Source organism: Ailuropoda melanoleuca, chromosome 8 (genome assembly GCF_002007445.2).
Source record: "Ailuropoda melanoleuca isolate Jingjing chromosome 8, ASM200744v2, whole genome shotgun sequence".
Classification (NCBI taxonomy): Eukaryota; Metazoa; Chordata; class Mammalia; order Carnivora; family Ursidae; genus Ailuropoda; species Ailuropoda melanoleuca.
Window position 1 is genome coordinate 126826990 of NC_048225.1, and position 13112 is coordinate 126840101.

The following is a 13112-nucleotide window of genomic DNA, read 5'->3' on the forward strand; positions in this document are numbered from 1 at the left end:
CCCTTGTGCGCTGCTGTCTGCAGCCACAGCCGTCTGCGACCATGAGGAAGACGCAGGAGGTCAAGACCCCGTGTCCAGGATGGTGGAGCTGAAAGATGGGGAGCCTGGGAGCCCAGGGACCGTGCTGAGCAGATGACCTGACCCCAGCAACTGCCATCACCTGAGTTCCTTTGCAGAGATCACTAGCCACCTGCTGCAGCTGAGAGCCGAGCTGGACGCTCGCTGCAGGCAGACGTAGTCCTGACTTCTATGCACGGATGACAAAGAAGAAGGGGATTTCATCAGCAAAATCAGAAGTCAATTTTAAAATGACCAATCAAAAGCAAAATACTGAGATATGAAGAAAAAGTTGACGTCCTACCTAATTCTTTAGGAATGAAGATCAAGGCATTGAAATTTCAACAACACTGAAAATTATAGGGAAACGCTATGTACAAACATATATTAAAAATTTCAAAATGGAGATGAAATAACACGGGCAAGACCAGGAGGAAGGAGCTCAGGGAGGAGGTCCTGGAACAGGTGCAGGGAGAGAGGGACAGGGCCCGGGAGAAGGGGAGGGACTTGGGAACCAGGACTCGCTGGCGGCTTGGACCCCAGAGAGGAGGCAAAGAGAATCTGGGAGACTTCCAGGTGTTTGGCTGAAGCAGCTGGAAGGATGCTGTGACCTTCCCGAGCTGTAAGTATCAGGAAAGCATAGGGAGGAGCAGCTGTAGGGGGAGGGGAGGCCTGAGACGGGGACTCAGTGCTCCACATGGTCACCTTGGCTTCGAAGAGCAGAAGGTTATCAGTCAGTAGGGGGTGGGGGTCCCATCAGGGCTGGAGCTGCGGCCTCAATGCAGCTGGGCTACTGAGAGCCCTGGGGGTCCCAAAAATCACTAGGGAGGCAGTATGGAGAGGGGAGAACAGGGGGCCTGGCGCTGAGCAGCAGAGGATGGGGTCCACTAAGAGAGATGGAGATGGAGCTGCCAGGGGGACGCCTGCTGAGTGCGCGGTCACAGAAGCCAGAGTATAAAAATTAATTACAAATACAATTAAAGACACACAGTAGGTCTTAGACGATGTCACCCATCTTAACCATAATGTGATGCACCCTTGTGATTTACAGTAAGAAGAATGACTAGTCTTCATGCGCTATCCCTGGCCCTCAGCCCCTGGAATCTAGCGACTCCCTCCATGAGAGCCCCGGGGGCATCGCTTGTTACGTTTAGGATTGTTCCCAGTTCCTAAAATCAGGCCAGAACAGTGAAGGGGGAGTGGGTGTTTGGTTGTTCGTAACAAGCCCCTACAACCACACCTGAACTTGTGGCAGTGACATACTTCGGGAAAACTGCTAAGGAGGGGACTGGCTGCCAGGGCATCCACCCTGTTAGCAGGTGGGAACTTAGGGACCCACGCACTGACCATCTGGGAGGGAGAAGGGCTGCAGCATGAGTTCCCCAGTCTCCAGTCATCAAGGATTTAATGAGCGGTGCCCGTGTAATCACGTCTCCCTGAAACCCCGGAAGGACAGGATTAGGAGGGCTTCCGCGTGGGAGAACACACAGGCGCGGGGGGGGGGGCGCTCACCTCCCCACATGCCTTGTCCTCGGCCCCTCTGCCACCCGGCTGGTCTGAGTTATACCCTGTAGAACCAACCAGTAAGCTAGGAAGGGACTGCGTCCCCATTGTCGTGTGAGCTACTCCAGTAAATAAACAACCAGAAGAGCAGCTCATGGGAACCTGCGAGGGACAACAGGTGCTCAGAGGCACAGACCCCAGCTTGCCTGGTGTCCGATTGGAGGCTCAGGTGCGGCGCCCTTCAACCCTACCCGGTGGGGTCTGACCTGAGCTGCAGGGACGCAGCATCAGGACTGCCTGAGACTCCCAACTGGGGACCCGAAATCACAAAGGCGCCTGGTGTGGGGAAAAGAACCCCACCCAGGGCCAGCCGCGGTGTGGCGGGTCTGGGGGCGACGAAGACATGCAGTGGTGATCTGTTCACAGAGCAGACCTCTCCTGCTCAGACGCTCTTCCTCCTCCGAAGTCCTAGCGGCAGATGACACTGCCTAGAAAGTGCTCCATTTCTCCTAAGGTTTCAATACATTCGTGTAAGTTCAGCAAAGTCATTGTTTGTTTCAGTTCCTTTGTAATTATGTTTATTTGCTGATTTTTACCTTCATCTCTTACGCAGTTAGGTTTTCGGGGCGGGCGGTGAAGGGTTGCAGAGACCAGATCCTGCGTGTGCCCGGGTGCCACTGAGTCAGGATTTATCTTTCAGACAAAACACCTTAGGGTAGGAGACAGCAGGTTTCCCCACAGCGATGCTGGGTCTTGAACAGAGAGCTACATGATCCAAGAGAAGACAAGTGGCCCGGGCTTCAGGGAAAGCTGGGGCTGGGGGAATTTCCGGAGACCAACCGTGCAGTGTAGACGGAGGCAGGAGCTCACCCAGTAGTGCAGGTGGCGGGTGCACCTGTGGGTCTGCCAGCCGCCCCACTCCTGTCTGTCTGTCTGTCTGTCTGACTGATACTTAAGCAATTTAGGAAGGGAATTCTCACAGACTACAGAAGAGACTCTTTACTCTGAAAAGGAGATGGAGTTCCAGTTACAGGAAAACGGAGAAAAACCGCTGGAGAGACGTTGGTGCCACAATCCTTACAGGATCCGTGTTCCTGGCGTTCACGCTCCAAGTGCCCTCCTGGAACTCACAGGACACGTGGAAAAGGACCGAATCTGATCCCATGAAAGGCTGGGAAGGGCTCTGCATTCTGGTGTTTTCTGCCAACAGTCCTGTGTCCCGCCTCGAGGACACGTGCAAATATACGTCCACGACCTTTCCCCTCGCAGACTTACAGAGAACTGCACTTCAATATGAGGATGTGATGTCACGTCCTTCGGTTGTTTTAAATATTATACCTTTATTTATTGATGTATTTATTTCAAGTTTGCTCCCCACCGAACGTGAGGCTTGAACTCACAACCCAGGAATCCAGACCTGAGATCAAGAATCAGATGTTCTACCAACTGAGCCCCCAGNCTACCCACTGAGCCCCCAGAAGCCCTAGAAATTGTTCTTGGAAATAATCGGCAGTAGTAGCTCCCTTAGTTCTGTCAACTTTGACTCTTGATAAAAATGAGCTCATCACGAGCCGGCCCTGCCCAAGTCTGCTGGACTCACGTCATGTTCCCAGGAAAGCGTCTTATGGGTCAGTGTTGAAGGACAGAAAGGACATCCCTGGGAGACCCACCTGGCCCCAGCCACGTCCCTGTCCTTCCCCAGCACGGGGGACGCTGGGCAGTCTGGCTGCAGGGGCAGGTAAGGTGACACCCCCGTGCCCGAGGCAGGGACACCTGCCCCTTCTCCAGAGCACGTCTGGCCCCCGTGGTTGTAGGCAGCCCAGAGCACACACCAGGTCTGCTGGGGGCACAGATGGCTCCCGGGGCCGTCGTCACGCTGCCACGCTCATAGCTCTGTGAGATCGGGGACAGACGCTGCGTGGGCACAACAGGGGCAGAGCTCTGGGGACAGAGGAGCGGCCTGGATGCAGCTGCTTCTCCAAGAAGAACCCCAGCTGGGCTCCCTGCTGGCTTACTCCTCCCCTACAGGCTCTGGGACCCGGGTCAGGAGCCCCAGCATTTGTGGGTACAGGAAGGAAGGAGAGAAAATGTGTCCCTGGGCTCAAGTGAACGGCTCCCACGACTCCTGAAAACAAAATATGCACGTTTATTTCCTGATTACACAGGTGATCCTTGCTTCTGCTTTCCTTCCTGTGGGAGAGGAGCTCCTGCTCTTTCTCACCAGGTCCCGGGTGTTACAGAAGGGGAAGTGGGCACTGTGACCACAGGGGGAGAGGGCGGAGGAGGACACAGGAGCAGGGATGTGGCCGGTGGGACTGGAGGGCAGGGATGGGGCTGAGCAGAAGGCATGGGGCGGGAGGTTTCCCTGGGCATCAGTGGTGTCACTGGTCACTGAAGGCCTCGGGGCAGGGGCCCCAGAGAGAGGAGGACACGGGAGATGGGATGGGTCCTGCCCAACCCTCGGAAGCCCCACCCTGTGAGCGAAGAGCAGCCCTGGGGGACAGCTGAGGAGTCTGGGAGGGCGACAAGTGGGCCGGAGTTTCCAGGACTGTGTCCGTCAGGGAACACAAGGGCAGAGAGGGTTGGAGCAGAAAAGGGGGTCAATGGTGTCAGGTGGGGTCACCTCCTGGTGCTCTAGGGGGCCCCATGAAGTGAGGCCACAGTGGGGGCTTAGGCGTGGAGAGGGGCAGCACGGAGACTGGTTGAGAGCTGCAGGGAAGGAGCCAGCAGGGTCAGGGGGAGGAGCCAGAGAGAAGAACACAGGAGACAGTAGGTCCCCAGAGAAGGGCCTTGGAGTGTATGGAAAAGTCCTCACTGAGCCCCGAGGAACTCAGCGTCCTCCGAGGGGACAGGAGAGAGAGGGAGGCAGGTGTCTGTCAATGCAGTCAGTAAAGCTAACTGTCAGGAAGTAAAAACTTCTGCTTTTTCCTGAGCAATAGCAGGCTAGGCCACTGGCCAGCAGGACAGGACAGAAGGGACGTTGCCGGGATGCGGGACAGCCGAGGGCTGGAGAGATAGGTCCTGGAGCTCCATTCCCTGGGCTCAGTCCTGACTCCAGGGCTCCCAGCTGTGCGGCCTGGAGAGTCAGGCTTTCTGGCTCCTTCTACTGATCTGTAAAGTGGGCACAAGGATCCCCACCTCACAGAGAGTCCCTGAGGACCCTGTGAGTCAGCGGCGAGCAGAACGGTCAGAACAGTGCAAGTCACAGAGCGGCACTCAGCCAGCGCTCACGATTACGAATTCCCAGGGTCTGTAAACAGCTCTCAGCACGGGACTGACCACTGGGTGGTGTTCAAGACGGTCCAGGCGGGATATTGGGAATTCACCAGGGCTCGTCCCAGGGGCTGCGGGTCTGAAAGGCAGTTGGATGTCGTAGAGACCAGGCAGAGAGTGGGGGCCGTCTAGGGTTCACACGTAGCTGAGGCTGAGCGGTCCTGGAACAGGTTTGTACAAATTATTTACTCAGTTTCCCCAATGATCTACCCCTGTGTGTGTCTCACGGTGACCTTGTGCGGAACGATTTAGCACAGAAATAACTGACGGTGGATCCATCCAGTCCCTGCTCAGAGCCTCAGAGGTGGAGGAGGCAGGACCCGAGCTGCAGGCGTCACGCTCACGAGACAGGTGTCCCCAGAGGGCGGGATTCTCCTGCTTTTTAAAATTACAACCTCGGTCTGAAATCTCTCAAGGGCTCCCCAATATTTCTAAAATCCAAACCCTGGAATGCAGACAGAGGGTTCCCGGAACAGCTGAAGGACAGAGCCGCCCCAGAGGGACCCACACAGACCCAGTGCTGCTGACATGACCTCCCCCAGCGACCAGCACTGCACGGGCCCCGACTAGAATTTTCTTGGTTAATACTGCGTTCCCTGGAAAGGGTTACAGAGGCATCCAGGCCAGATCGTGCAGATGACTGGGATTGACAGACACACACCCAGGCACAGAGGCACTGGGGAGAACCCAGGCTGCCCCCTCTCCCAGCCTCACCCTGTCCCTCCTGTCTCCAGACTCCTGCTGGCTCAGCTCTGCATAGAGGATGTCAGCATCCGGGTCCCTGTGCTCCTCGTGCGATCCTGCACCTGAGTCACGCACAGACGGAGCTGGAGTCTGAGCCTGGAGACCTGGACCTTCCCCCGCCATGACCCCACGGCCATGGCCACAGCAGCCAGCCTCCTGTGGGACATTCCCTGAGCCGCAAAATGCAGGAAAAGGGGGTCCGGTGTCCAGTGGGGGAGGGATGGAGAAGTGCAACCTGCCTCTCCGGGGCTCCAAGTTCTTCTTCTTCTTACCTGTCACACAAGGTCACAGTCCAGCTCCGAGCATCAGCAGCGCAAGAACAACAACGCACAGGGTGACTCCCGCATGGGCAGCAGGGGCTTGTGAATGTGGACCTGTCTCTGTCACACAGAGAGAGTGAGGAAGGTTAAGACAAGAGAGCACTGAAGACACCCGTGGTCAAGCACACAGAGACGTCAGACGGGACCTGGTCAGAAGCTGAAGAGGGAGGAGCATGGCAGGTGCTTTCCGTCAGCCAGTGCGCGAGCTCCTGCTTGGGGCCGGGTGCTGAGAGGAACAGGACATGGTAACCGCCCTTGAGGAGACCCTCAGTGGGGGGAGGGCAGAGAACATGCCAGAAGCAGCCAGCCAGAGCCATCCCAGGGCACGAGAGCTTTACAGCTTGCACCCAGGTCTTCAGGAAGGGCCTCCTGGAGGAGATGATGCATAAACTTCCTCTTGAGGGAGGAGTAGGAGATTACCTGATATTAAGGGTGGGAGCAGATTTCCAGGAAGGAGAGCCATGAACAGGAATGGCTGTGTCAACTCTCCAGCCCTGGGAGCTGCCAGCACCCACTGGGGCAGGCGGGAGAGGAACCAGGCAGGGGGACCTGGGTAGGAGGACGAGTGGGATGCAGGAGCCTCTCTGCAGAGGGTCCAGTGGGTCACTGAGCCGTGAGCTTCCTCTGGGATCAGAGATGCTGAGGCACCAGGTTCCCCCGCAGCTGGTGGAGGTGGGGAGAGGGCGTGCAGGGACACACTGACTGTGAGCAGACTGCCCGAGGCCGAGGGTGGGACAGGCATGCAAAGGAGAAGCAGACACTGTCCCTGCCTGTTCAGGCTGCAGAGGAGACTAATCCCGGCCCAGAGCATCAGCTCTCCCTGTGGGGCCACTGACACTCCGTAGAGGAGACGAGGTTTTAGGGCAAGACAGCGGCAGCTCCTGCAGGACCCTGAGCCATCGAGGCTGAGGAGCCCCTGTGCAAACTCTCTGAATGCTGGAACTGCAACCAGCAGCCGTCCTGTGGGACTGCAGGGGTCACAGGCCCCGGAGCAGCTGCAGTGAAGGGGTCCCTGGACGGGAATAAGTGGGGATTGGAGGACCCCTGACTTGGAAGGGCTGAGGGCAGAGGGAGGGGACTGAGCAGAGGCTGGAAGCTGAGGAGAGCAGGACACATCCGGGAACGCAGGCAAGCAGGTGGATGTGAAGCGTGTTTGTGAGGCCAGAAACGGGCAGAGGAGCCCCGAGCCCTGAATCCTGCAGGGAGTCGCTGGCTCAGACCCCTCAGAGGGCACAGACCACTGACACCCCCCAACTCGCTCTTCCTAAAAACGAGCCTAGACACACACGGATGATGGATGAAGGTGGGAGAGGTACCTGCAGGTGCTGGCTGACCAGCAGGGGTGAGGAGTGGAGAGCTGCAGGGAGAGGGACACTGAAGGGCAGAAGCAGGTTGGATGTGCCTCCCAGAGTCCTGGACAGGGTGACCAGGTGGCAGGTGGTGACATAAACGTGGGGGACAAGAGCTGGGAACCCTCACCCAGGGCTGCCTGAGCTTGGGGAGAGCCCCTCCCCTCTGGCAGGATGCACTCACCGTGGCCACAGATGTCTCGAAGGTCCTGGGAAGCAGTTTTCTGGTCCACCTGGCTGCTGACCACACAGGTGAGGCTGGCGTTGGGCTGGCTCAGGGGCAGGCTCACAGCCAGCGTCCAGGGGTTGGGGGCTAGTCCCGGGGCCGGTCTCTGCTCCAGCTCCCTAGGGAGGCCCTCGCTCTCCCAGGACACGGTCAGGCCCTCCCTGGTTCCCGTGGTGTCACACTCCACGGTGACGTTGCACCAGCCTGGTGTGAGGGACGGAACCGTGGCCCGGATCTGAGGAAGGGGCACGGGCTCTGTGGTGGGAGAGACAAGAGAACAGAGGCTCACGTGAGTGGAGAACATCACAGCTCCTGCTTTCTCCTGCAGATTCTCCCTGACGCTCTGGCTTCCTCCCCCCGTGAGGGTGCCTACAGTTTACAGATAACTCAGAACTGACTCAAATATACAGCAGGTGCCAAAAAAGGCGTGGGAGACGCTGAGTTCAGCTCTGTGTGATTTCACTACACTGAGCGTCTTAAAAATGTCGCATGACATATACTGTACTCATGTATCCATAGCCAAATAATTCTAAGAAAGTGGGGTGTCCCCTAGAAGAAGGAGAAGTAGGGACAGGATATGTCCTGGTCCAGACCCTGCCCCTATTTCACCTCAGATGGTGCCCGGGACTGCAACAGCCCGTGGTGCAGAGGCCACTGCCAGCTCTGGGAGCCCAGATCAGTGTCAGGCTCCCACCAGGAGAGACTATGGTGTCGGACGAGGGGTTGCCGTGAGGAATGGCCTCCCTGAGTGTTGTAGGAACACGCACTGAACTTGGGGTTCACACATGAACACAAGGGACAGACTGTCCTCCTGGAAATCTCTGGGACTACAGGCTGCGCAGGGGGGAGTGCAGGGAGAGAGAGCTGCTCCCTGAGCTTCTGAGGAAGGGCTGACCTGTGAACGTCTCCTATGTCTGTGGAGGGTTAGAGCCGGACCCGTGAGTCTGAGTGAGCTGCCTCGGGCCGGTGCTGAGAAGGACAGGGGACGGGGCGGGGAGAACCACACGTGGGCTTCCACATCCTGCTAGGTGACGAGTGTCCCCAACCATGGCCATGTGCTGACGCTCAGAACCTGCAGGTGTCTTAGGTTCCATGACAAAGGGAAACTGAGGCTGCTAACCAGCTGACTCTAAACCAGAGAAGGTCTGGATTCCCAGATGGGCTCCATGTGAGCACAGGGTCCTCGCAAGTGGAAGGAAGCAGGAGAGGAGGAGGGAGGGATGCAGGGCCAGAGGGACTCATCCCTCCAGTGCCGGCTGTGAAGGGGGAGGAAGGGCCACGAGCCAGGGGATGTGGGCGCCACTAGAAGGAGGGACAGGAACAGAAATGGATTCTCCCCGGAGCCTCCAGAGAGGAGCAGCCCTGCCGACACCTGGACCTCATGGCCGAGGCTCTGGGGTCTGCGTCCTGCCCTGCAGCCCAGGAGGACCCTCAGGTGGTGGTGTGGTCAGCCCCTGAGGGTCAGTCACCTGTTACAGCAGCACTAGACAGCTGACAGTCACACTGAGCACCCTGAGTGCTATGGGGACAGTGAGTGTTATGGCCAAGTCGCCATTTCCCCCCGTTCCGTGTTCCCCTCCTGAGGCACAGAAGTGATTCATCCCCGGTGAGAAACTCAGCTTTGCCTGCGTTTGTGCTGAACACACGGCATCTACTTTCAGGGGAGAAGATCGAGTCTGAAGGCTGCAATCTGGAAGGGATCCTGCCATCGGGGCACGTGGACACTCCAGGGACAGAGGACGGAGGTCAGCTATGTGGCTGGGGAGGGGCCGCCACGTACCATAGACCGTCAGGTGGAAATCCTGGTCATACTGTCGTCCTCTCGTGTAGTAGACTCGAGCCCGGTACAGCCCGCTGTCCTCAAGGGTCAGGTTGTCCACCAACAGGGTTGTTATGTTGGGCACATGGACCCTCGTCTTGAACTTGTCCTGGAAGTTGAGCCATTCTGGAACATTCCTCCCAGGAAGGACGTTCAGCATGACTCTGTAGTTTGACCCGGATACAATGCCCCATGAAATCTTCTCCAGCTCGCCTGCTGGGGGTAATTCCGGTTTCCTGATCACATGAAACGACACAGAACCTCCTCGCATCTTCAGAGAATCAGGGATTCCAGAATCCTCCACTCCGGAACCACGGACTCCAGAGCTCTGGATCAGAGCACCGCAGACGCCTAGGGCACAGGACACAGGAAATGTGAGAGGTCTTCGTTAGGAATAAAGGAGGAACCCCCAGAACCATCTGCTTCATAAGATCCGCCCCGTGTGCTCCCCGGACTCTTGGACATCGGGAGAGAGCCGTGAATGGGGGGAGAGGCTGGGATCCCTCCTGGTCCCAGGGGAGCGTCCCCTTGAACACGTCCTGCGAACTTGCTGACCTGCAGTGCCGTGAACCCTGACAGTGAGAGCAGGAAGGTCAGGAGAGGTCGGAGCAAAAGCACGAGCGTGTTTTCAGTCCATACCGAGTGCATTTCTGCAGGAGGCAGCCTCTCACGGGGCTGCAGAGACCCTCCTGCCCGCAGGCCGGGCAAGCTCTGCCCCTGGAGTGGGGGCCGCCCCCAGGACTGGCCTCTAAGGAGCAGCATGCTGCTCACGTGATGGACGGCCCTCAGGGACAGCAGGTCCTACACGAGAGTGACACCGTCTTGCTGTCACCCTGTGTCCTGCTCGCTGTGACGACGCCGGTGGCCCTGTGGAGAGGCCCCTGTGGGGAGGGATGGACAGCAGCCTCTGGCCAACAGTCTGCAAGGTCTACACTCGTGGAAACGTCTCATTAACAGCTGCTCATGGAGTAAATGGGGCTCTAGTTCCCTCCTCGTGTGACAGTTGTATTGATCTTGTCCCTGCAAACACTGTTGCCCTGAGCAGCGTTGGAGGGAATGTCCGCACACAGGGACCTCTAGACGTCAAATGGGGCTCATATTCACTGCTGTGGACGCCTAGACGTCACACACGGACGTCTATGTCACACGTGAGTGCATGCATGCCCGATGTGCGTGTACAGGTGTCACACACGGTTCTGTGGACAGCACACGTGGGTGTAGAGACACTGGGACAACTCACCGGGTGGGTCTAACAGACCAAAGGCAGGTCCATCTCAACTTCGACAGACCTCGCTCACCGCCCCCCTGACAGTGACCCTAGCTGTACTCCTCCCAATAATGCTGAGTTCCCACCAGCACACGGTGACCGAACTTTTTGCCCTTTGCCAAATTGATAAGGGAAAATTATATCGCATCATATTTTAATGAGCATTTCTCTTGTAAATGAGCCTGGTGGCTCCCTTATGAATTAATGGACAGAAGAACACTGTCCTGTACGAACTGTTCCCACCCTAGGTCAACACACCCAAGGCTCATCTCATGTGGAAATATGCAAAGTTCAGGGCAGCACAGGAGACACCCAATCCCAGGATGTCATAGCTGGAGGGACTTCCAAGGACCTTTCGAAGATGAGAGGGTCCCTAAGGGGGGAACTTGTCCCGGGTCACACCGTGCAGAGCCAGACCTGGAGCCAGCTTCCCTCTCCCCCAGCCCAGTGCCTCCCCTGCAGGGAGCTGCCCTACAGCTCTCCCCTTGCACTCCTCCCGCCCTGCCCTGCTCTGCTCTGCCCTGCTCAGGACTTCTCCTTCCCAGCACCACTGTCTGGTCAGCGGGGTCCAAGCAGTTCTGGGGTCTCACCTCCAGCTATTGTCCTGGGAGAGGGAACTCAAGTACTCAGCAGCTTTGGCAGAGACGTGGGGCAAGCTGAGGGTCAACCAGCACCAGCTGGAAAGGGGGGAACCCGGGAGAGAGGAGGCTCAGCCCTCAGGCTGCAGGGGAGGAGCTGCCCAGAAGCTGGACGGTGAGCCTCAGCCTGAGCAATCGGGAAGCCCAGTCAAGACGGGGGAAGGCCGGAGAGCTCTCAGGTCTGCAGAAGGTGCTGAACCCAGAGAGGGACAGAAGGGCAGGGGCGGGTGGCTGTGAGCAAGAGTCTGAGTTATTTAAATAAGATGAAATTCAACATTCAGCCATCAACATACTGCTTTGTCCATTTCTCTCTCCTCCTTCCTTGCTTTCTTTCTCAATCATCCGACCGTGACATTTATAGAGGAAACTATGTAATGGCCCCTGTGTCTCAATTTCAATAAAACAGAAAGGAAGAGAAAGGCCACATGTTGCTGACAGGAAGTTTCCTCCTTGAAAGGGTCTTCCTGCCTCGCAAAGCCCATTTTGTAATGACTCATTGCCCTGTTTATAGATCCCCTGGGATTCTGGAAATTTCCTAGAATCCCGGCAGCTCAGTGAGGGGCTGCTACGACACACACAGAATCAGCTTTCGCCTTCGTTCTCATTCCATTTGTTACACAAAGCAGATCATCCCTGATGAAGTAAAAACCAGAAATCCGGCATTGGTTAGGACAGGCTTTCTCTCAGTTCCCTTTCTGGGGCCCCCTCTGCTTCCCTCCTGCCCCGCCCGGGTCACCCCCACCCGGAGCCCAGGTCAGCAGTCTCCTGTTCTGGGCTCGCCCCTCCACACAGCGGGTGGGCGTAGACCCTTGAATTCTGGGGGCTCCTTTCCTTCCTTTGCACACAGATTGTCATCGGACTCAGGGCCCTCATCCTGCCCAAGGAGCCGGACTAGAGCGGCTTCCTCCAGCTCAGACAGGGGCTCTGGGCCAGCCCCTCCTGCTCACAGCAGCTGCAGAGGCTGCCGGGTCCCTTGGGCATCGCAGGCGGGGTGCCATTCCACACCCGTGGGTCCCCCAGCTGTTCCCTTGTCTCCTCCATCCCTCTCCCCGGGAGACTCCGGGCTCTCCTGGCCTCCCCCCTGGTGGGGTTCCCTTCATGCAGCCAGGCAGCCAGGGCTCAGGGTTCCCATCCTGGCCTCAGCCACCAGCTCCCTTTGTTCCCTCCGTTCACCCCGGGCTCTGAACCAAATGCACGGCGTGTGCTCGGTCATCACAGAGCTGGTTCTCTGGTTCTTCAGCAAAGACCTGAGAGGGCCCAGGGGCTCCTGCCTCCCGCCCACCCAGCGGCCCTCCCTCCCAGGGAGCCCGGGCCACTCACTGAGGAGAAGGCTGGTGAATCCCAGGAGCCAGGAGGCCCCGCCCAGGTGGGGGTCTTCTGAGCAGGGGCCCATGGCCGGCTGCCTCTCTGCTGGCTCCGCCTGGGCCTATGAGGTTGCACAGGAAACATCCAGAACTCAGAGTCTAGAAAAGAGGAAAAGCATCACTCAGAAGAGCTCTTAGCTCCACCCACCAAGGGCGGGGCTGACTGTTAGTTCCTGGACTCCCTGTCCAGTCTAGAGCAAGTCATTCCCATCTGTCCTGTTACCTCTGCTCCTGCAGTGAGGCCTCAGGAGATGATTGCAGAATAAATGTAGGAACAGCCCCCCTTTAGGAGGCCCGGAGCTGGAGAGACCCCGTACCCGTTCTCACAACCAGCTGAGTAGTCTCCCCTCCCCAGCCTGCACCCCTAGGACCCCTGACCTGCGACCCTGGGTCCCACTCAGCCCAGGCCGCCCTGCTCGCCAGCGCCAGCCAATGGACAGCCACAGAGTCACATCCTAGAGCAAAGGACACAGGGCCTCTCCTGCTTTGGGCCTGTCCTCTGTCTTTACACCATTTCACGAGTCACGTTTCCTTTCTGATTTTCTAGGAACT

General features: G+C 57.7%; 1 protein-coding gene across 4 annotated transcripts in view; it reads right to left on the reverse strand.

The window, feature by feature from the left end:
- Positions 1 to 12674, reverse strand: part of LOC105242317 (SLAM family member 9-like) — a 53212-nt gene extending 40538 nt beyond the window's left edge. For 3 of the 4 annotated variants that reach the window (XM_034667391.1, XM_034667393.1, XM_034667392.1), the window contains exons 1-3: positions 12517 to 12674; positions 9253 to 9642; positions 7431 to 7727 (exon numbers count right to left, since the gene is read on the reverse strand). In XM_034667391.1, coding sequence (XP_034523282.1) covers positions 7431 to 7727; positions 9253 to 9642; positions 12517 to 12589 — 760 coding nt within the window. In that variant the 5' untranslated portion in view covers positions 12590 to 12674. Of the gene's footprint in view, positions 1 to 3683; positions 4995 to 5849; positions 5958 to 7430; positions 7728 to 9252; positions 9643 to 12516 lie in introns of those variants that run through there. The other variant, XM_011237866.3, reaches the window with a different exon arrangement.
- Between the last annotated feature and the right edge of the window lie 438 nt (positions 12675 to 13112).